This window comes from Chaetodon trifascialis, chromosome 11 (genome assembly GCF_039877785.1).
Source record: "Chaetodon trifascialis isolate fChaTrf1 chromosome 11, fChaTrf1.hap1, whole genome shotgun sequence".
Classification (NCBI taxonomy): Eukaryota; Metazoa; Chordata; class Actinopteri; order Chaetodontiformes; family Chaetodontidae; genus Chaetodon; species Chaetodon trifascialis.
In genome coordinates this window covers 14,452,042-14,476,420 of record NC_092066.1, presented here as the reverse complement: position 1 = coordinate 14,476,420, position 24,379 = coordinate 14,452,042, and the positions used below count along the sequence as shown (strand labels likewise).

Genomic DNA, 24,379 nt, shown 5'->3' with positions numbered 1-24,379 from the left:
GCACGCCAGCAGAGCCAAATAAAATGTGTTGGCCCTTTAACCCTCCAGTGGAAACGGTGCCCACATTATCCCTCCTGAGTGAAGAGACACTGCAGCTCATCGTCTACAACCTGACTGCAACTCAATGAAGAGACATAATTCAACCAGAGTTTTTCTTTGTTTATTACAAGAATATTGATTATATTTTTTGGTTTGCACTGGAACAATAAAATACAACATTTGGGTGTCGTCTCCTAAACTAATTTGGCTGAACAGGCGTCACAAGCACTCGGGCCAAACACTTGCACTCGTCCACACGTTAACATAATTCAAAGCTCTACGAGACACAGAATTACTGACGTGGCATCAGCCGACAGAACACACACGGGCGCTCGCCTCCCACCAAATGCTTTAACATTTTGTTATGACTACATCCAAAGTCCACATATTCACACACACACGCACACACACACACTCACTACTGTGAGGGCATTACAGTTCACAAATAAAAAAATAAAACTGGATTTGAAAACACCATCTATTTCATATTGGTCATATACACAGTGTACATTACATGATCGATACATTACGGTTGTAAAACAGAACACTTAAAAGCACTTTCAGCTGGCTATCGAACCCGGGTCATGAAGAAGAGAAGATAAATAATGGTCTTGAATTCTTAGATCCAGTAACAGATTTGATGAAGATCCCAACGTAAAAATAACAAACATGAATCAGCCACCTCTTCTAAGAGCCTTAGAAAACAGCCGTATTGCAAGAGCCATAATTACCTCTGCCAGGTAACACTGAAATACATCAAAGGATGTTCATGATGACGGATCATTGTTGCCATGGCAATGACACTTTTGGAAAAATCTCAGTGTTTGCTTTGCCCAGAGTACCAGCCAGACGCCACTATCAACGCGATGGCTGCAGAATTCTAATACTCATTAGTGCTTCAGGCCTGCTGTAAATCTGTGGTTCACCTCTGCTGGTGAACTGAATCTGGTTCCAGTTCAGGCGATGCAACAGCAGGCTGAAGCTGTCTGATGTTATCACTGAGCCCTGTAAGTCACTCAGGCTTCATTTCCCTGATGTCTAGCTGGCTGTCCGGCTGCAAAACACTTCATCATTAAAATAATCTTGTTATGAGGTAAGCGAGAGCATGGCAGCCTCTCAAAATCCAATAACAGGAGTCCCGCAGTGCCGCTTCTCTCGATGCATTGGGCCTGAAACGTTACAATATACCCGGAGTATTAGAAACATTTGTTATTCCGCTGCTGCGAGAAGCAAGCTGAGCCCTTCTAGGATCAAGTTAATGAATACAGTACATTAGTTATTACTGCGCAACCTGAGGCAACAGGACTACATCCAGGTGTGAGTCTTCACGCAGCAGAGCAGCTGTCAGCTCACAGAGTCTCTCCGTCATAACCAGCAGTTCAGACAGTCCTCACATCTTTGTGCGTGTTGGTCAGAAGTCAATGCCAGTCTCGTTATGCCTCAGTTGTCCTTCGACAGGTAACCCATGTGTGTGTTGGTGAGGAAGTCACAGGTGGGGATGCTACTGACCGCCTGGTGGATGTTCATGGCTGTGATCTCTTTTGGAGCCCTGTGAAGCCCGGTGTGACAGAGTTAAAGTTCAGCCTGCCTGGGACGTCACTGCTTGGCTTCTGAATATTTCTGACTTTGTCATGGGAAGTTTTGTTGAGTATTCGGCTCTGAATAAATGCACTCTGAGGTCTGCTATATCAGTTCAGCTCACTGTCTTAAATCGTGCAAATGGAACAAAACACACTAAATACTCTGCATGTAAGGACGGTAGAGACTGCTGATGTCTAAGCAAAGCATATAATGACAAACAAAGACACAACTCCTCAGTTTCTGCATGCAGATGTTACATAAGACGGTCCAAAAGATGGCAGATGTTACCAGTATTTAGCAGTTTAATTAATTTAACTTTCAGTCGTCCTTATGTACAACTGCTTATAATAGAACTGACAACCAAAGTAATCATAATAATACTGGTATTTCAGACGTCTTTGGTTAAGTGATCTCACTGAGATAAATGCCAATGGATCTCTTTACACTAACATCTACAAAACCTTTAAAGGGTAAGACTGACTTTATTCCATATTTTTCTTACTGTCAACAAATCCCAGCAAAAACACTGTCAAATATGCCGCACATTTTTCTAATAAATAGTAAGTTAGAGTAAATAGTCAGTTTTTGGGAGTTCTGCCAAGTATTAACAGCAGTAGGACGGTACATGTATGACTGACTAAAAATAAACTGCAGTGCCCAAGTTCACTATCATGATGAGGTTACACAGAGCATGTGTTCATTTAATACGTTTGTGGAGAATAATGGAGCTCTATGGCACAGAGGAATGAGATAAATTAAGCTTTGGATACACAGAAAATATAGTTGGTCTCTGTGTTTTCATGTTTTTTTTGACAACAAGAAATAAAGAATCTAAAAACAGTTAGCTCAGATGGTGTTTCTACAGTGTTCAACCAAATGCAGCAAAGTACAGCATCATCCTGTCATTAATGAAACTATTTAAGCTGCTGTAAATTCTGTACTTCAGTAATGTCCTGAAGCAGTTATTATGGGATATCTGTTCATTCATTATTAATTTTTCTTGTTGTGGACAAGTTGAGAACAATCTGAGTTGTACACTGGTGGTCTGAACCAGCCCTAGATATAACGAATGAAGAGAAAAATGGAGCACTAAGCAGGTTGCATGAGAGAGAGAGAGAGAGAGAGAGAGAGAGAGAGAGAGAGAGAGAGAGAGAGAGAGAGAGAGAGAGAGAGAGAGAGAGAGAGAGGCTGACCTGTTCTGAGGGGATTTGGCGTAGGCCCCAGCCAGAGCTTCTCTCAGGATGTCACTGGCAAACTGTTCAGTAGCCTGCAGTGTGTACACACACACACACACACACACACACACACACACACACACACACACACACACACACACACACACCATTAGTCACAAAGAAACCCACTCACTCGTACAGTACAAGGTGAAACACGCAATGCTGTGCGGATATACATTTTATACATACTGTATATTCATCATTCTAGTCAAGGGTATGTTGAGGTAATGGTGAGGTGCTGTGAATGGCCAACTTTTCTTTTCTTTTCTTTTTTTTCCTGTTCTGGCCTGTATAGTGACCGACCTTCAGAATCATGGCTTCCACTCCTGGAGCGAACACACTCTTCTCCACCTCGACTGGCTGGAAAGTTACCCCGATCTGGGAGAAGCAGAGGGGTCAGTGTCATATAAAAATGGAGAGAGTGGTGCAGCTTCCTCTAGTTAAAAATTCAGTTACTAAAAGCGGCAAAATACCAGGATGTTATTGGTTGAATTGATCAACTCTCCCTCCGTTACCCCTTCAAAAACCCTGCTGCTGACCTGCTGAGCTGCTTCGCTGACAAACTGGGCGGACACGCAGGGGCCCAGGAAGAACTTGGGCTCCGCGTCAGCCTCTTGCTCCTCCTCTTTGACCTTTAGTTTCTGGCAGGGAGGAGTCACCGTGACAATGTCCACTATTTCATCATCTGCCTCCTCTGGCTCGGTCTTCAGCAGGGCTTGCATCTGCTCCAGCCGAAGCACCAGCTCCTCGCAGCTGCTCAGGGTCGTAGGGCACTCTGTGGACACAATCATATGTACGTTTGACACACAGTCTCACAGCGGCGTCCTAGCAGAACGCGAAGGGCCACTGCGTCAGTGTTTGACTCAGCGGCTCCATGTGCGGCTGCGTGTTTAAAAGGAAAGTTGAGAAAATGTCAGAGGGATTTGCTTTTGTGAATGATTGGCTCATTTTACCAGTTCAGCAATCTGACAATTAGAAATCAAGATATCTGGGAAAAAAGGAGCGATGAGAAGAACACAAACAGACTGTCATTTCGTCTGGCTCAGGCGAGTGTGTGACTCACTCGGCTGAGCAGCCTTGTCTCTCACCCTTTAGCAACAAAAGCCAGAATTAATGAGAAGTCCCTGTGAATAAAACGACACGGCCGAACAAAAACACAGAGGCTGCTCACTGGCCGCCCTCACAAACTACTGGACTGCAAACATTACTGGACAAACTGGAAACTGCAGAAGAACTACACCCACACATGCAACACTGAAAGGGAAAATATTGATTCGCTCTGAGCTGCTGAAAAGTAGAAACGAGCAGACTGTGAAATCGCAAGAACAAGCCAAAGTAAAGAATCCTTGTGTAGAAGCTGTGCACCAAAAGCACAAACTCACCGGGCTCGCTGTCGATCTGCGTGAGGATGTCCTCGATGGACTCGTCGTCATTCTTGCGTTGGGGCTCCAGATCAGGTGGCGTGTAGCCCCTCTGCCGGCACCACTGCACCACCTCTCTGGTCTTTGGGGGGGTGAGGGCCTGCAGGCGGGGCGAGCGGTCCAACACATCCTGGACGACCCGCTTTACTGCCACTGCTCGCTGAAGCTACACAGAGACACGGCAAACTCTATTGTGTAAAACTGTACATTAGGCATCAGCTTCACATAGATGACCAGTTTGTGACCGCAAACACTCGACGAGCATGAATTTGGGCAGTACCGGCTACCTTGCAGTCTATCTTTCCCTGTCCTTGTAGTGCTGAATGAAGTGCTTTGAGTCCCCTGTCCCCTAAGTAAATTCGTGACCTCTAGATATAAATACTCAGGTCTGCGCTCGTCTGAGAGCCTTTTATGTTAGTACAGAACGAGAATAGACAGCTAAGACACGGGCTGGCCTGTATGAGCTATTGATGAACGCATTCGGAAGAGATGAGGGGAGACAACCAGACAGAGATACACATCTGACCAGATAGATAGGAAGACATGAGGCAAGCAGAAAGCGTGCTGAGTCAGGGGTCCAGCACCGGGCACCAAGACAGATTACACAGACAACAAAAGTGCAAACGATGCAAATTATCACTGACATTACAGACGCCCTCACCCTGGAACCCAGACAGTAACCGCTAGTACTGGCTGCTGTTACTGTGAGATATTAATGAGGTTAAATTAAACCTGAACTGAAGGAAACTGCATTGCAAGCGGAGCAATGAAATGTGTTCAATGTAACACTTAATCCTGGAAAAACAAGCTTTCTCTTTCTGAAGTGCAGCAAACACTCAGCTAACAAAAAGGGCGACAAGTGCATTAAAATATCTGTATTAAAGCTGAAGTAAGAAAGTATTTTAGAAGCATTCTTTGGTATATTTGTTGAAATTCTCCTTATATCCTGACAGCAATCAATAAATCAAATGCTGTGACAAAAAAAAATGTAAAAAAGAAAGAAAGAAAGAAAATAATCTGGCATCTACCAGGCTGCTACAGGCTTTTTATAAGCCCATCCAATCATTTCACTCCTCTACCTACATACCTGCCTACATACCATATTTACCCTATCAGTCATCAGTAATTATTCAGTCTATAAAATGCCAGAAAAAAATGCAAAAAAAGTCAATTTCCTCAAGCCCAACATGTCGTCTATAAATGTATTCCAATATATTCAGTTTTACTATCACATAAGAGAAAGAAAACCAGCAAATCGCCAAAACTGTAAGCTGAAAACTTGCTTAAAATGATGAACTGATCATGAAAATAGTTGCTGATTATCGTTATTGTCACAGCTCCGCCATTTTTGTTTTTGCCAACAAAATGATCTCTGCTGTCTTGTCAACAGTTTGACTCCACTTAGGCTTTATAATCACTCAAAGGCACAGACAACATACAGCATTCAAAACACACACACACACACACACACACACACACACACACACACACACACACACACACACACACACACACACACACACACACACACACACACACACACACACACACACACACACACACACACACACACACACACACACACACACACAAAAAGTCACCTCTGATGCTCTGCGCTTGCCAATATTCCAGGAATAATACTGCTCGGTTGAAGAGGCACAGAACGGATGGGAGTCTTCAGCTAAATGAACAAAGAAGGAATTAAGGAGCTTGACAAACCCCGGCGTGTTAGCGTTCACTGTCATTTAATATATGGAGTCGGGTTTAAAGCACACCATCTGGAAGGCGAGATCACTCACTCTTATCTGGCACAATCAGAGGGAATCTCTTCACCACGGCTGTTAGCAGCTGCATCATGGTCTCTATGTGCTCAGTGCTGAGGAGGGAATCACAAGTGTGAGGTGAACGACCAGAAATGATTCAAACCCTCCATTAATATACTGGTAGCTATGTGATAAATGAAGTTACACTGTTCTTCACCGAGTTAGAAATGGAGATACTAACACTGAAATTCCTTTAACAGAATCAGTTCATGCGCTGTACGTTAAAGACGCATCGTGACTTGCTCTTACTTGATGAGGTCGTGTGCAGAGTTATCTGCCCCTTGCTCCTGCTTGACTGTGGTGGCTGCAGAGGCAACATGGACAGAAGTGGGGGCAGGAGTGGTCACCGGGGGGGATGGACCAGCTGTGCCAGCGCCTGGCTCTGTCTTCACTGTGGTGGCAAACAGAAAGCACGAAAGAGAGATGAATTTCAATGAATCCACTGAGTTCGAGGTTGAAGTTGTTCTTTGTGGTTTGTATTCAACACTGATGCATTTGAAGGTAAAATATTTCATTCAAGTAAAACTAGTTTTAAAGGTTTTATTCGGTAAAACAAGGCATCAAAAAAGATGCATCTTGGTAACAGTGCCAAAACTCAGTTTGGTTTTGCCACTAGTATCAAAACATGAGAAAATGGAAGAAAATGGAGGTTGGGAATAAAAGAGGGAAAGAATGAGAGGAGTGGACGGAGTGGAGATGGACCCCTCTCACCTTGTGCCAGAGGCAGGACAAGGGAGGGGGACGACTGGCTGGCAGGGCTTGGGGAGGCTCCAGCTCCAGCTGCTCCAGGGGTGGTGGAGGAGGAGTAAGGAGTACTGGAGACTGGGCCTTTAGACACTACTATACACAGAAGAAAAACACACACACACACAGGATGGATCAATGGCCCATTAGGTAAATAGGCTTAACAGTAAGATGGAAAATGAGAGGGGAGGAAGATGGTTTACTGCAGAGAGGAGAATCTACAGCATGTTTGAGCATCCATCTGAAATAAATCACACCATGTATTAACTAAATAACGTCATTTCAGAAAGACAAAGTGGATAATGTTGCTACTTTAGTCTTTCTCTTTTAAACTCATCTGAGAGAACAACATGCTGTATTTCAGCATCTGTTCTTCAGAAATGTGTTGCACAAGACGCGGTACACCCACAACGCAACCAAAGCCAACACTGCTTCATGTTTTATTCAAATACACTTGCTACAGCCTTTTGTCTACTTTCAGGAGTGATTTATGCTTTTGAGGTCAAGCACAGCTTTTCTAGCTGGAAAGCTTTTTTTGGTTCTAAAAGACTCTTCATATGAACAAGTGATGAGGCTGATTGTCGTGCTAGCTGGGTGTATCAGTGGGTTGTCTCAGCCATGCTTACCCTTCCCGACAGGCATGAGGATGGTCTGCAGCCCTCCGGACCCAGTGCCGACCCCCAGCTGCTTCAGCTGGTTGGCAGGGATAGTTAAGACTGTCTGCTGGGAGCTGGAACCTCCAGAGTGGATCTTCAGCATACCTGGAGACAAAACACAATATATTCCAGATGAAGAGCAATCTGTGGCTCGACCTATACCAGATTTGTTCAAATTATTAAACTTATAAACACATGCAGATGATAATCAGGTGACACATACCTGAGAGAGTAGCACCCGTCTTCCCTCCTCCTGCTGCCACTCCGCTGACTAATGAGGCTGCGGTGACCAATGACGTGCCGCTGCTTTTGGACACACCGACCACAGCGCCCACCCCTGCACCCTTAGACATGCTGATGACAGGCATGTTGGTGATGCCTTTGGCAACTGTTACCACGGCTCCAGTTGAACTCGCAGCGCTCTTCGTCATTGTGGCAGAGCTGCCAGCTCCCTTAACCAAGGAGGCCACGGCTGCCTTTGACAGGCTGCCGCCAGCCGCAGCACTGGCGCTCTTAGCGGCACTGATTACTGCTGCTTGGTTGGCTGCCACCAGGAGCGAGTGGTGCTGAGAGGCAGACTTCCCAGCATCGCCAGCCTGCAGGGAGTGCACAGAAACACAGCTGTCAGTCAGCAAATAAACAGAAACACTGACATTTTGCTCTCTTTCAATGAGTTTTCACCTACTGATTGTTGTGATGACAAATTGTGCTACTACAGTGTGCACAACATGCTTCCTTGTAACAACATAACAGCAGTCCCATAATGAGGACTGCTGGGAAATTCAAACTTTATAGTTAGTGTTGGCTGTCTTTTCTTTGGTCATGTTTGTTTTCCAGTGCCACGTAACTCCCAGAGCGAGAGATGCTGATCAGGTCACCGATTTTATGGAAAGACAACAATTCATCTCAAAGAGCGTCCTCATATGTCAATTAACAGCCTTGAAAGGGATGTTTTTCCAAAACTGGAAAAGCAGTGATGTATTCCTCTTTTGTGTTTGTGTCAACATCTTCAGGACAGTGAGCATTTTCCTCTGTTACATACGGCATACATATTTGTTTTTGTGGGTTGGAGCCTTTAGGAAGACTTTTTGTGTGTTTCCATTTCTCAAGTTAATGAGGCCTGGCCACTGACTCTAAAGCTGTAATCACCCAAATGCAGACCGCTGCTTAGGGCTCTTCACACACCATCTACACTCTCTCAGTAGCGAGTACAACACTGACCTTGCTCCTGCACTCTACTGTCTTCCATCTATTCATGCTGCAGGAGCAAATCACCACAACTTTTATCACACAAAAGCATAAAAGCAATGAAATTTCATCAAATGGAAAGCATCTAACTTCACCATGAAAATAATCCTCATATCATAAAAACACTGAAATCAAACTTTTATATCAAACTGTGTTTGGTGGGAATGTAACTAGTTTGGCAATCTGGGACACTTGAAACCCAAATAAGCAGCTTGCAAGCATAAAAGAAATACTTCAAATCCATTTTTAATGTAACTGCTGTTTGTTCCTTTTTACAAGCCATTTCAACCCCGCTGTCAGGTGGTATAAAAGAGAAAACATGAGGACTGTGAAACTAGCCTGCTGTTGGCTGGCTGCAGCAGCGCTGGTAGAGCTGGGGGTGGAGCTAGTGGCAGTGATGACTCCCCCTGTCATCCTCAATGTGGTCGTCCCCGGCTTGGATAAGTGGCCTGCTGCCGCCGCTGTTACAGTCTTCACAGAGCCATCAGACAGCTTCACCTGTGCACCCTGGGAGCCGCCCACCACCTGCCAGTCACAGAAATGACACAGTTGAATTTAGGGTCACTTGCAATCCACAACAACTGTTTATATCAATATACCTAAAATGGCAAGGAAGCAAGTGAGGTGGCAGAAAATACAGTTCAATCCAGGCTACCCCAGCAGCCTAGTGTATATCACAGTATTTAGATGTGTATAGTGTATTATTTATGGTACAGTCTAAGCACTGTAAGGAGTGTGAAAAGCTACAATGGGATTATTACATGCAGTCTGGAGACGATCTCAGAAACATACAGGGACTCTTAGTTTGACTTGAATCGTAGCGCTCCTCACTTAAAATAAGCATCTGAAATTGGCTTTTTTTTTCCTCCAGAGAAAAGTGAGATCAGGGAACTCATCAAGTTTATTCATAGAGGGAAGTAAGAACAGCATTTTAGGAATGAGGTGAATTAGCCATAATTACTGACTCTGATCTCTGCCAAAAGCATAATCACTAGTTTTAATCAGAGAGCACTCACAGAACCCATCGAAACAGACTGACAGCCAAGTCCCGGATGACTGCTAGGTCTGCCAGTTGGTGTGCAAAATAGTACAAACTTTGCATGTGATGTCCACAGCGATGTTTACTAACAGCCCTCTTCAAATGTGTGCTTGGTAGTGATGAAGATGCTACTCAAAGATGGTTTTCTACTACTTGCTGTCTTGCTTTTTCTGTATTACTGACTTGCTGGGTTTTTTTTTGTGTGTGTGTATTATCTCACCAGCTGGATTAAGTGGTCTTGCAGACCAGACCAGATGGTCCCCACCACTGCCATAGAGGATACAGTGAAGTCCTGCCCTCAGTCTTGTTACCTGTACTGACCTGAGCCAAGATGGCCGCCTTCTGTCCAGCTGTCACCCGGATGGCCTGCTGGGAAACAGCTGCTGGAGATGATGCTGCATGACCTGCTGAACTGGAAGCCCCCTGCTTTCCTGAACCCTGTGCTGGCTGGCCAACCAGAAACGTGCCCTGGGTGAAACAGACACACAAGGTTAGGGAACACATCAGTCTGAACGCAGACCATGACAAGTTCACTGACACTGAATTTAATCAGTAAACCACACAACATTAACAAACAGGAACAAAACAAGGTGCAGTTACCTTTTAAAACCAATCGTAAAGCTGAGATTAACATGTAACCCATATTATGCTGTACATGTTCATAAGTGTAAGGTATGATGATTCTAGGCTTGTAAAATGCATCTATTACATCAGCTGGTTCATCTTTTATATATTCGAATAGCTTACATTTGATTTAATTGATTTAATTTGATTTAAATTGCCATCTTTGAAATCAATTCATCATGCTTTTAGCTCTTCAATGGAGTGTGTGTATGTCTGTGTGTGTATGTGTGTGTGTAGACACAAGCCCTTTACCTGTTTAAGGAGACAAACTCACAAAACACTCTTATCCTTGAAGATTGATCATTATTAGGAAGCTCAGCCGTGCTCCTTACTTTAAATGTCAGTGAAAACCTGTGCAGATAACTTCATTGTATTCTGTTGACTAAATGCACAGGCAGCACTGATCTAAAGCTGGCTACAGGATCAATGTTGCTATAATGAATGTGTCTAATTAAGAACACAGCAGGCTCGACATCTGACAGTCACAGAGGAAAACAATCTGCAGAATGGGCATGTCACGCTATGGAGGAAGAAAATCTAAAATCATCTTTTTTTTAACTGTGGTGAGTATTAAAATGGCTTATGTGAAAGCACCTTCAGATTCCTTCAGACTTATTCAAACACTGCTGAAAATATGCCAGCAAATTAATACTAATGCACCAAAAATGAGAATCCACATTGACACAAAAAAGACATCAAAGAGAATGTTTTTAATACTCGAGTATGCATGTCTGTAAGGTTTGTTTATAGTGTAGCGTAAATGTGTTTCTACCCACCTGTGGGGTCTGTTTAAGGATATAAGACGTGTAGGAGAGGTTCGAAGGCAGACTGCTGGAAGAGGAAGAGGAGGAGGAGGAGGAGGAGGTCTGAGAGCCCCCAGCGCCTGCCGACGAGCTGCTCTGGGACTGCTGACCTAAATTTCAGACAGCCACATCAGTCTCAAATCTGACAAACAATCCTGTTACTCTTTATCTCAAATTACGGCTCGTCTTCTATTCACCATTTTTCAGTAATTTTAGTTTGACAAACGATTCTGCAGCAGAGCGATCAAATCAAATATAGGATGCTGCTACATCTCTGTATCTGACAGGAAGTGGACTGTGTGAGGGAGTCTAGCTCACACAACACGTTCAAAAAAACTGCAGAAAGAAATAGATGACAAGGACTGAGTCACTGTCCAGAAGGTACTGTCGCAGGCAAAATCTGTAAGTCACTTCAGAACTGGGTTTCTTACTCTTCCCCAAACTTTATGATGAGCCGAGAGCAACAACATTTTTAATACAGTGTCTACAGCTTGAGGCATGGAGGAAAATGTCATTTGGCTGGGACACTGACCCCAGATACTGAGTCACCTACACACTCATGTATTAGTTTCAGTTAGTCCCAAACCACTCCAAAGGCTACCAATCTCAACTGTCCATGTTAGAGACACACAAGAAAAACTAATTTACATTAATAAAACCTTGCAATATAAGCTATTACACACCTGCTAAGAAATAATATGATTGGACATTAAATTATCATATAGGCCCAAATTGAAGACTTCTTCCAGGAAACACTTATCAAAGTGGAGGTTGTAATATATCTGAGGATTTGACAATCATGTATTCACAGCAACAGGCATTCTACCTAAACTGAAACCAGAGTTACAGGGCTGTTTGTGGCCTTAATGTTGCTGCACTAGTGAGGTTTTACATATTTGTCTAAGGTGTATCTGGTGTCCAGGAAGTCCAACTTAACCCAAAGAGGATTAAGAACGAGTTCTTTCACCAGTGTCTATGTAAAAGATGAATACAGATGCAGCGTGTCTCACTTGCACTGGAGGCTCGGAGGATTGCTCCCTGTGGGATGAGAAGCAGCTTGCCCTTCCCTGAGGGGTTCTTACTGTTGGTGGTCAGGTAGAGCTTGGTGCCTGGAGGCAAATTGGCCAGATTGGCCAGGTTGTTGGCTGGAAGCTGAAGAGTAGCCATCACTAAGGACATGCACACAAAGAAGAAAATTATTATTCACCCCCCTCTGAAATCGCACTGCAAAGTTTGGAAAAGGAAATGAATCTTAATATTCAGCATAAATATATTTCCCTTCACTGAACCTGAACACTTAAGTCCAAGTACAAGCTTATGTACACGACAGACCCTACACCTTTGAGAAATTATTTTTCCTCATAATTACTAAGACAGTAGCAGTATTGGGTGATTGGACGAATATATCAGCTATCGGCTGATTGGCTGAGTCCATCACTAATTTTTTGTCATTTTATGTGGCAAATTTAATGTGGAAAGACTATATTTTGTTTCTGTCCAGTTTGAATAAAGTGTGTTTTATGATGAGTTGAGTAGTTAGTAGCGTGAACTCTGACCTCCACTCTTTCCACTTGAACCTCCGGCTGCCTTGGCAGCAGCCTGCTGACTGGAGATGCCACTGGCTCCACTGACGATGGCTTTAGCAACTCCCTGAGCCAAAACCTGCTTCCCACCCATCACCTTGGAGACTGATGGGTTGCCCTTGGCAACCAGAATCTGTCCACTGCTGATAGCCACCTGTTTGACCGCAGACTGAAGCGTGGAGCTAACAGGAATGCCTAACATCTAGACATGAGAGAAGTGCAGTTTCTGAGTAAAAGTCTTTTGAGCAACATGTAAATGGTCGATGTGCCTCTGTGTAGGAGTGTGTTGGTTTAGGCATGAGAGACTGACCTTGCCAGTTGTGGCCCCTGTGGCCCCTCCTGCCTGTTTCTGGGCCGACATGGAGATCATGTGACCTCCCTTCACTGCGACAAACTGGTGCGCTGGTGTAGCAGCAGGTTGCTGCTGGCTGGTTACTGTGGAAACCATCTGCTGCTGCTGTGTTGAAACTTCCCCCGGCTCCTGCTTGATAATAACCTGCATAAGAAGTGAGCGTGGAGCACATGGAGAGGAATGGAGCAGGAAGGCCACACTGCCATAAACCACAACCGCTTGTAAATACTGCAGCTGTTTTAATTGGTGGGAATTTGACTTTCTACTTAAAAATGCATAATTTAGTGATCAACATAATCCATTTTGACTGTATCATTGAGTTGACCTCATTTATTTTTTCAACAGGCTACAGACTGCAGAGCAGCAAGAAGACATGGTTGTTTAAAACAGATTTTTGATAATCAGCATCATCATTTATTCATCAAGGAGATGTTCTTATATTCCCCATCCATCCCCATCTGCCCTGGCCTTTAGTTCTACAACAGAGACAGAATCTGAGCCAATGAAAGTACCACTGTGATAAAACAGAAATTTTAAGAGAATCTGTGTTTCATTCTTCAGTGGTAATGATGGGATGAAGAGCACATGGGAGTGGGAGGTTTTTACAGTGGGGTATTGACACTGAGCGAAACAGAAACCATACAATTCTCTCCCTGCAAAGCTCCCAGCACCCACTCCTATCGTCAGAGTGATGTCCCATTTAAATAGCTTGCCAAGGCACTCGCATCTGCTGAAGATAGCACCCTGGCCTACTATTAATACCACTCTCTGCTTTGTTAAAGATACAGATACTACAGGGGCAGGCTATGTTCACATTGACAGGAACAGATGAGTAAAAAGAGGTGTTTTAGGAGCGCCTTGGTAGCCGAACAGCTACGGCGCATATATCATGGTCTCAACTGTTTCTGGTTCGATTGCAGCAGGCAATGTCATACCCCTCTCTATCCCCCTCTCTATTCCTGTCTGCTTCTTCATCTGTCACTATCAAAAAGGTTATCATAGGCTCAAATGCCGAATTATTAGAAAAGTCATTTTTGTTAATGGGTGAAACCATTAAGACTCGACCGACTCACCTTCACCCCTGAGGAGAGGAAGGTACCAGTGTGAACTTTGGGCGCTGGAGAGCGAGTGCCTTGAGCAGCAGACTGTTTGGCAGAGGGGCTTCCTGTGAAATGATTTACACAAAAACACACAAAATAAGTCATGGAGGAGATGACTGTATGGGTGATGGCTCACTGCAGTTCCTGCCATTCCTTCCACAGACATCAAGGCTGTTATGGTACGAGGTGACAGTTTCATGCCAGGGTTGCTCAGCGTGGGTGCTGGCTGCTGCATCTACTCACAGAACCAGGAACTGCTAAAGTTTCGTTCCTTATGTTAAAATTTATTTTATCCTATGATTGATGAATCAGCCACAACACCCACATCAACCTCATCCAGCTTGATAGAACATCACTTAATAGCACTCCAGCAATGCTGCCAGATCTGGTTGAGCTGTGCACTTTCGGAGGAAGTGTGGGAGTGGCTGAGTAGATGAGAGAAAGTGAGCAATCAAGGAGAAAGAGCTTCTAAGTGGAATATGAACTGGAGCTGCTGATGTGAGGAAATAAATACAAGAGCCTTGGTGAGGTAAGAATGACTCTGCTTCATGACGGGGTGACGCAGGCATGAAGTGCACACTGACAGTGAGCGATCATCTCTCCAGATAATTGCGCACCTTGCTTATGGGGAACAACACACACAAACACACACAAAACTTGATGAGAGCCTTGGGTCTCATCTTCCCAATCTGGCAATGAAACACAGCAGCTCAGTCACCATGGTAACCTCTCATCCAGCAACCATCCTGCTGGCTCACCACACGTCATACTTTATGAGTGCAAAACAGGGACAAAAGAGAGAGACACAGAAAAAAAACAGAAGGTGGGAAGTACAAAGCTAGGTAACAAAGTACGAGCGGGTAAACGAGGACAAGCAAGAAGCACCAAATAGAGAAAAGGGAAGAGTCTAGAGGGTATTGTTCATCATCCGTTCAGCTACAGAGTACAATCCTCATAGCCATTTTTATATTCCGTGTGGGCGGCTCAGACACTGCTGCTCGATTTCGCTGCAGGTCCACTTCCGATTTTAAGGAGCACTTTGACACCGAGTAGGAGGTATGTACCTGTGGAGGCGGCAGATGAGGAAGCCATGCCGATCACCTGGCCTGGCTTGTCAACAATGATGTAGGGGTTGTTGAGCACTGATGAAGAGCTCTGCTTGCTGTGGACAGGGGTGGAGGTGGTGGGTGTGCGAGGCAGCGGAGAGTGGCTCGGGGTGGAGATGGGAGAACCTGTGGGGGAGAAAGTGAAGCGCTCAGGCTATTAGATGAATAATTCGCCTTCAGGATATTAATATCAAATTAACATGCAACAAGCTCCAAGCACATGAATGCTTTGGGAAGCACCATGTCAAATCAGATTTCGGATGGAAGCTCAGCGAAGAGAATGAGTGCAAAAATACATACAAGCACATCAAATGACAGACTGAATGTCTATCAGCCTTTAGGCAACATTAAAACTAATACGCTTGCTTTGGTAGGGGTTCCCAGACTTCATGCAACTGTTTTGCAATATGAATATATGAGAAATATTATCTGAACATGTTTCCCCTCTCAGCGGCCTTAGTGCCACCAGCCTTCCAGTGTTGACACTCACATCACTGCTTGTCAAGTAGACATTAATTGAATTTGGAGAAATCTGGCCCAAAGTAAATTACTTTATCCATGATAGTAAGATGAGGTAAAGACTTCTTGATATTCTGCAGAAACCATTCTTATAATTTTTTTTTACAGTCTTACTTTACCTACATAACATAAACATAACATAAAGTCTGAGTTTCCAATGTTTTAAGTAGGCTGTGCTAAATTATGACATTTGAGTGACAAAATCCAATTTCACAAAATTATTATTTATGAAGAAAGCAGTGTGTAAAGATATGAAAGTCGCTGTAAACTGGCCAGACATTTACCTGAAACTATTTTACAGCTCATGGTGATTGGCTGGAATGATTTCCCGGGAGACTCAGCAGGGCTGGGCGGATGTCCCTGTGGGACGATCTTACAGCTTGCTGTGATGGGCTGGAAGGCCGAGTTGCCGTGGGAGCCCAGAGTGATCCTGTCGCCGACTTTGGGTCGGGTCGGGGTGCGTTCACCAGCGGTGAGGCTGGAGCTATGGCCACCTGCAGGCCTCCCCGTCTCTGATTTTATGAAACCTGGAGGGAAATTGGAGACTGTTTTTCAGTTGAGGGCTACAGATGGAAAAAAACAGGGCTTCCAATTAAAGAGACTCACGTTGTCGTGATCTTGTGTGAAAAGATAAATGTGTCTGTGTGTGTGTACCTTTGTCTGCGCTGGCATCATGTGAGATGGGAGAACTGGAGCGTCCATAACTTTGAGTCAGGGAGGCAGCCATCACGGGGCTGGAAGCTCTGTGAGTCACCTTGGAGGAAGAGGGCTGAGGGATGTAGTCCTCCCCGAGAGAGTTCCTATGGAGCTCCACATCAACCACCTGGAACAAAAATAGCTCATCATCAGAGTGAAGCTCTGAGAAAAAAAGTCACTGCAGGAAACAGAGTGAACATTTCGAACTTACAGTTTCTGCCCCGAGTGTCTGCAGCCCAGTGTATGTTCTGTCCAGCTGTAGGGAAAAAAAGGCAGGTCAAAATGAAGACTTTTATGGAGTTTAGGTTATAGAGTACCTTCACCATTAATAGCTGTAAAAGTCTTAAGTCTTAAAAAGTAATAAACTGTAGATGTTGGCTCATAATAATGACTAAAATAACTTCAATCCTCATGAGGTTTTCTGAACTAGTTGTAACACACAGTGTGCCTTCAGCAATATAGATACTAATTATGCCAAAAGTCCCTACACTGGATATGTTCAAATACAAAGGACATCAGATGCATCAGGAAGTCTATAAGAGGCTCAGTTAAAACTGCGTGTGGAAAAATACTGTGCCTAAGTCTGACGATGTGGTCTATGATCTGGTCTGACCTTTAGTTGGTGGATGATGTCAATACGCTTGTTGCGAGGGTCTTTGAAGTGGATCTGGATCCTCACAGGAAACTCACCCCAACCACGACGCGTTAAATGAAAGGGAGGCTCACTGAGAACAGACACATTCAGAAAACCTTATGTAACGTCATCAAAGTACAAATCTGGAGAAGGAAAATCTACAGAGGAGACATCACACTGACTTGGTTAAAAAACAAAATGTAAGCTCCACCCTGGCTCTGACTGAGTAAATAATCTCTTAAAATCAATGGCTTGAAGGGCTCTATTCTTCTCCCCCTTTGAAGCTTGAGGTTTTCATCCCCACATAACAGAAACTGATCCGACTGCCTGCATTGACAAGGGCATGTGCATGCATTTTATGTTGAGTATATGCAAGTATATCCCACGACTGACGCATTTTTGTTTTTTTTCTGACTTCCATTCATCCCTTCATCCACATTCAGGCTGCGTCGAGAGTCAGCAGAGAGCACCAGGCCTGTGTGGGGTTCACTGGGAATGAAGACTTGAGTCAGTCAGTGGGGGCTTATGAGAGGCTGCTCCAGCAACGTGAGTGCCTTGTCAGCTGAAACAGCCAGGAGGCTACAGCTCAGGATAAGACTGCTGACTGATGAAAGAGATCGTTTATTCAGACGCCAGAGGCTTATCCTTTTCAAGGATAAAATCTAAAATGAGACATCTTAACTACAGAATTCAAATCCAAAAGTTCTTCTAAGCGATTCCTTAATGAACTCTGTAAAACCAGCCTACACACCTCAGAGTTTTGGGCTGAGGCAAACACTCAAACACATGTCTTTCTGGGTGAACACACTGTGTGGAGGATTTAGGTGTGCCCACTATTAGTCATGTTAATGGTTACTTCTTTTCTGACTCATATGTGCTAAATGACATCACAGACCTCACCTAATGATGTGCGTGTACAATCTGGATAATGAATATGTCTTTTCTTAGTTTGCATAAATTGTAGCCACAGGCAGGATTTCTTTATCACTCAGAGAGAAATACTGTTTTTTTAACTTTGAGCTAGATCTGCATCTTCAAATATCCACAAGGGGGCAATGTTTATTAAATGATTTTCCCTCTGTTTACTGCTGAGTGTGCGTTACACAATGTGAATATCAGCAAACTGTTTTTGCTCTTAAAGGCTGATCTGAAAGTTGTCCTAAATAAAATATCACCTGATGACAAAGCCTTTCTCTTATGCTTCCAGGTGCCATTATGCAAAATGCTTTGCTTACTTCCTTCAGTTTGAAAAGTAGTGCATGGAAAGAGGTGGGGCAAACCACTGACCAAGAATAATAATAAAAGCGTAAACATTGTGTCTATGGGCAACAAAACACTGCGAGGGTAAATCTTAATGGAACAAGTTTGTCCCTGTCTCTCTGACTTCTATTGTTGCCTGAGGTAACCACATAAAACAGCACCCAAGTGCTAATTTTTAGAACAAGAGAGGAGCCCTGGCAAAAACAGGAAATGTGTGCATGACTGAGAAGTACTTAAACACACTTATTCTGTCTCAAATATATAGAAAAACAATATTCAAAAATATGTAGCACAAACCTGACTTCCACTAGGTCGTTGGGTTTGTAGCTCGGATGCAAGAAGAACCAGACTTTCTTCACAAAGTGGTCAATGCTTGGTTCCCTCCTGGAGCCCCTGACGTACACCATCCACTTATGGGTCGACTGGTCATTTTCTTCCCGCTTGTCTGGGGGAATGTACCTGAAGATGAGGGATAAAGAGGAATAACAACCAGAAGGAATAAAGAAAAACTCTAGCTCAACCTCAGCTCACCAAATCCCATTTATCTTTTATCAACCGTCTATGACTTCTGGGTCAGGTTCAAGCCTTCTTATGTACAGTACAGCTACGTACTGTAGCACATAAGAAATTACTATCCCATTTAACCCCAAAGACATTTAGTGTACAAGAGGTACATGGACCTTGTAAATCAAGCTTCCTAGAATTAATGTGTACTTAGTATTGCACTGAATCAAACAGTCACAAGGGAAAGCAAATCAATTAAAAAGGCATTTTCAAACTGCATCAAGACTTTGCGCATAGAAAAACCAAATACGCCTCAGCTCTACCACAATTCAGTTGTCACAATTGGCTGCGATATTTAAATGAATTCAACAACTCCTGTAGGGTAACTACTGTACGTACCCAAAAATTTAGTCAATGTATGGCTTATGACACATTCATAGATTTCACCTATTGTCAAATCTTTCAAATCCTTTCTGAAGAGCTAAAACTTTTGCTTAGTCTGGTTACATACTTGGACACATTTCCCACTACGATTGTCTTCTTTGCATAGAGCCGAGACGCCTCGTTTCCAGTGGTGTGGTATGTCACCCTCTGCTCTGCTCCAATGGACAATGGAACGCCAAACGTATCCTATGACAAATATTTGAGAACATAACAGATGAAAGATAAAAAGATTCAAGATTAACACGGATACCTGCTTGGTATCCACAAAATAATCACCAACCCTGTCACCTTCCTCAGTTGAACTCACTTTGCCCGTGTTGCGTCCAGGTCTGCGTTCCTGCCTGCTGCCATCCTCTCTCCACGCTCCCTCTCCATCCCTCTCAGCTCCCTCTCCTTGCTGCGAGAGGGACTCTGACTCTGAGTGGGCCAGAGAAGGAGTCTCAGAGCCCTGGTTGAGCGGGGAAGAGGAACGGGAAGGGGACTCCAGGAACTTGCGGATGGCTGGATGGTTCAACACGGCAGGGTCACTCTTGGGAGCATGCTGGGACACAGAGAAAATGGTTGTTACTTCTACTGTACTATCCAACAGCCATCAACAGCTGACGGCTGTCTGAACAAGAATATGGGGGATTTTACCTCTGGCAGCTTTGTGATTCCAGCATTGGCATAGTAATTGGCCACTATGCATGCCCTTAGCTTGTCCATCATCCTCCTGGCTTCATTGAGTCGCTGCAGAGAAATGGAAAAATGAGCCAGAATGCTCTACTTTAATTCTGAAAGTCAATTACTGTATCAACACAATAACAACATTTCTCCATTACTGATACAAAACAAGTGAAATATGGTTTATTGAAAAGACAAGACACTTTCCAGCATCATCCAGGTACCTGGCTTATCACGTCTATCTCATGCTCTTTGTTCTTCATCTCCAACGAAAACTGCTCTCTGATGATGGTTTCAATTTTCTGTACTGCTGCTTCTCGGGCTGAAAAAGCAGGAGGGACTCATATTAAAAGACCCGGCATCACCTGAGTACAGTTACTTGTTAGTTGTCTCAATATGTAAAGCAGGTGTACTGTCTGAGAGTTCAGAGCATGGACTTACCATTTTGTTCAGCAGCTTTGTTTCTCTTGCTATTTTGGACCAGCGAAATGTCCTCATAATCGGGATCATTCCCTTCTATTTTCCTTTTGATTCCCGACATGACTGCCTGCAAAGAGGAAAATATTAGGAAAATGCATATCAAAACAGCTAACGTTCGCTAGCCACGTCCATGCTCCCGAGGCCAGTTGTAATGGTATTTAGCATGGAATTAGCCGGCTAGCAGAGAAGCTGTCTAATACAGCTCATGCCTATAGTTAACTTTAGCACTGACTAGCTAGCTAGTTATGCTAACGTGGGTTAGCAGACCGTCTACACCTAACGTTAAAACTGCCCTCCAGTCATTTGAGAAAACAGTACACTTCAATTCTAGTATTATAAATAAAAATATTTGACGTTACGCCACCAGACGGTGTCTCACGACCTCTATTAAGAGGAATCCGAGCCTGTCGTCCGTGCAGCTAGTAGCACTGTAACGTTAGCAACTGCTGACGAGCTAGCTAACGTTAGCACACATTTGTAGACACCGGTTCAATCTGTTTGAAATGCAGACTTACTGGAGTGCCCTGTGCTGCGGAGCAACGTTGCTTTGTGAGGCGTGTGTTTTAATTCAGTGAGAGCATATCCGTTGCCTTATGCTATACTCATCTTACACACTCGTGTTTAGTAAATTGCTAAATCTCGAGGTGGACAAGCAAGCTAAATAGTGGATAGTTAGCCTTGCACTTCAGCTAAACAGCCACCAGGGACCGCTATTCTACAAAATAGATGCTGCTGCTCAGAGCACTCTGAATATTTGGCATTGTCATCTTTCTGCAGTTGAGTTCACTGGGTTTAGGTTGTGTGATTAGATTATCAAAAACATAACATTTCTTAAAAGCATTTAGCGTTAACTGCCCAGACAGGTCACACATAAACAAGATGACGGCATGGTGACATGCAATCAAGAATGGAGATGGCATGCCACCCTGTACATGCTGTAACTGAAATGATAATTAGGTACAACATCACCTCATTCAGCCTGCATTTCATGATGTAACAATACACAAGAACTCCTCAGGTACTTTTAGTCCTCTAATCATTTCATGAGGAGTTTATTTATTTGAATTGAAATCAACAGAAGTTATCAAATGGCAGAATTGTGACTACAGTCTGGCAGTGATATTTAATTGGACAGCACATATGCTTGCCTTTAAGTCAGGCCAGTAGCTATGGCAATAGACCCTTAAGTATTACTAATCTTACATGTTCATGCTCGAGAGCACTGTCAGGTAGCATGACGTGAACTAGAGAGCCATGTCATCTGACAAGAAGTCTGATGCTATCCTGTCTCCCTCTATGACTGTGTGTGTCTTTGTCTCCTTTCTGTGTGAATGCCTTTTCTGTGTCTGTGTGGTCTGTCCTCCATCCAGGACTCGAAACTGCTCATCATCCTCCTGGATTCATACTCTTCACTTGTCCAAAGAAGGTTGAATCCAGTTTCATCAAAATGTGATCTATTCTGTAGATGGCATCCTTTGTATGTCAATCTATTGTATGACAGATGTTTATAGACTACATGTCTATCTGTCCTGGGAGAGGAATCAATGTTATGCCCCCCACCCCCATGTAGTTTTATTTTTCTCCTTATCTGAATCAAGGCTTTAAGGACAGAGGGTGTCACATGCTGTGCAGATTGAGGCAAATAGTGATTTGTGATTCTGGGCTGTGGGATCAGTTTCACATGCCTTACCATCATCAAGCCCTCTGGCACAGTTCAGTTGCGGATCAGTCTTTCATTTGGGAGCCACAGAAAAACATTTGATAGTAAAAATGGTTTTATAATTATTCATATTTCTGACACAATTCCAAAATTATTTCTAACTATTGCCCCGTAATGTCCTGGCAATTTTCAATGGAGCAAAGAGGTTTTGGTCCTTGACCCCATACATAACATTTCTACCTTTCCAATCACCCTCCTCCTGCAGTAAAGAGGCCTCTCTTGCAGCAGTGTTGACTTTGGCCACATTTATAAAAAGAGCTCATTTGCCAAGAGATATTTTACAGGCGCATAGTTTCCTTCTTCTGTTGTGCATCACGACATAAGGCTGCTTAAGGAAGTTCTATGCTATTCAAATGTAGGTCAGGTTGACATGTTTTTTTTAAATCTATATTGATATTTATTTCATTAAGGCCAGAACAATTAAACCTACTGCAGCACCACAGTGGGTCATTAATTAATGCCTGTTTGTGGTCTTCGCCAGAATGAGTGTGGGTGTGAGGTGACAGGATGCTGCCAGTGCCAGATGGCTTATGAGCACAATTAATTTAGGCACTGACATTAAGTTTGAAATATATTGTTTTCCGGTCTGTATGTGTAAATAGTGTGATGAATTTAGTGTGAATGCAGAGACATTGTGCCCATAAGAATCTGAAGAATCTGTGCAAAGAATGCTTGTGGTTTTGATTAAAACAAACCATAATGCAGGGTATATAAATCACAACACGAGAAGCGACAAAAAGAGGGCCATGAATGTTTATTGCAGCGCAAGTTGCTCAATCCCAGCTTGAAATAGTGTGGCTGGTTTTATTTGCAGTTGTCTCTTGTTCGACACAATGGCTTATTAAAACATCAACAACTTGATTGATTCATCGCTTTATGAAATAAAAGATTCAAAAGCCATGTGGAGCAGATTGCAGGATGTTTAATATGACATCATATTGTGTTTCTTGTTGTTGGTTGTTAGAAAGTCTGTGGTGTCTTCATTGAAATCTGCGGTTTGGTTGGTGGTGACGACCTCTGGGTTCAATAATTCATATAATTAGTATAATCACGTCTGCTCTATCGTCAACGTTTTTATGGTGTGACCCTGGTGTAAAGACCATTATACCCACACTACATCTCCAATTCCAACAAAAATGGAAAACTTTGTAAAACATAAAGCAGAATGTTTTTGACATATACTCAAGCATTTTTACTGATGAGATGGGACACACGCTGAAAGTGTGAAGAAAAAAACTTTATTGATGTTTCTCTTACACAAGTCAACCATTACATGTCAACATACTGCATTTTACAAAAATCCAAAGCTTTCTCGCAGTTAGACAAACAGCAACTGAGGAGAAAGTGGTGTTAAAATATCACATCATACAAACAGTAATAAAACGTTTTATCAAAATGATCCGATTTGAATTCCCCACTTGTTATTCTTTTATTACAGGCACACGGGGCAGCATTATGCGACATGTTCTTGCATGCAAGCGTAATTTCCCCCATTGACAATTTTCAACAAAGTCACCTTTGGGATCGAATCAAATCCACTTTGGCTTACATCTGCGTTCATATTAAACTCCATCAATCAACTTAACACTCGTCTCTTCGGAGTTTAATTTAAGGCAAAGGTGAAATATCTCAGCAACAAGCAGTCCCACAACTCACCGTAAGAAGCAAAAAAAAAAAAGAAAAATCAACAAACAATCTTAAAACAGCAAACAATGTATGAAAGCTCCTACGTAGCTAATAATGTATATCAATAAATCAACATAGCACAATTTTGAGTAAACACTCAGTGAAATCACAGACGCACACACTCAAATTCTCTGTCTCTCTCAGTTTATCCAACTTGTTTTGCTTTACCCCCTTCTTGCCCCTCAGCCTCCTCTCGTTGGCCTCCTGAGTTCCCTAAGTATGTTACTCTGAAAGGAGTGTGTGTGTGCCTGAGGATGTTTTCTTTTCAGCCTGTCCTCCTGTTGAAGACTTGACACTGAACTCATCCTTCTAATAAAAACGCCTGGAGGATGTTTTCAGCCGAAAACTTCCCTCCTGTTTTTGACATTGTGACCGACAGACAGAAGCAGTTTCTACTGTTCTGATGTTGTGTTTTATGA

At 43.3% G+C, this 24,379-nt stretch overlaps 1 protein-coding gene across 2 annotated transcripts; it reads right to left on the bottom strand.

The window, feature by feature from the left end:
* Positions 1–140: 140 nt before the first annotated feature.
* yeats2 (YEATS domain containing 2) lies at positions 141–21,253 on the bottom strand. 2 transcript variants are annotated; one of them, XM_070974686.1, is made up of 30 exons: positions 21,070–21,253; positions 20,516–20,621; positions 20,299–20,396; positions 20,048–20,140; positions 19,719–19,952; positions 19,479–19,597; positions 18,761–18,922; positions 17,183–17,294; positions 16,781–16,825; positions 16,528–16,696; positions 16,158–16,400; positions 15,313–15,480; positions 14,222–14,313; positions 13,107–13,292; positions 12,770–12,998; positions 12,224–12,382; positions 11,187–11,323; positions 10,108–10,254; positions 9,087–9,272; positions 7,723–8,095; positions 7,470–7,604; positions 6,811–6,939; positions 6,349–6,490; positions 6,076–6,152; positions 5,878–5,957; positions 4,238–4,442; positions 3,395–3,630; positions 3,159–3,233; positions 2,814–2,887; positions 141–1,588 (listed from the first exon to the last, which is right to left on the bottom strand). In XM_070974686.1, exons 2-30 carry the CDS (start codon positions 20,613–20,615, stop codon positions 1,480–1,482), a joined length of 4,314 nt encoding a protein of 1,437 aa, XP_070830787.1. In that variant the 5' UTR covers positions 20,616–20,621; positions 21,070–21,253; the 3' UTR covers positions 141–1,479. The 2 variants fall into 2 exon arrangements, with proteins under 2 accessions (XP_070830787.1, XP_070830788.1); XM_070974687.1 differs by lacking the exon at positions 6,811–6,939 and having other exon boundaries at positions 21,070–21,220.
* Positions 21,254–24,379: the final 3,126 nt, after the last annotated feature.

Coding starts and splice junctions, on each gene's coding strand:
- yeats2 (XM_070974686.1), bottom strand. CDS start 20,615: ATGTCGGGAATCAAAAGGAAAATAGAAGGGAATGATCCCGATTATGAG. Junction 19,953..20,047: donor GAATCACAAAGCTGCCAGAG/GTAAAATCCCCC, acceptor TCTGTGTCCCAG/CATGCTCCCAAGAGTGACCC. Junction 12,999..13,106: donor CAGGGGCCACAACTGGCAAG/GTCAGTCTCTCA, acceptor TCTCATGTCTAG/ATGTTAGGCATTCCTGTTAG.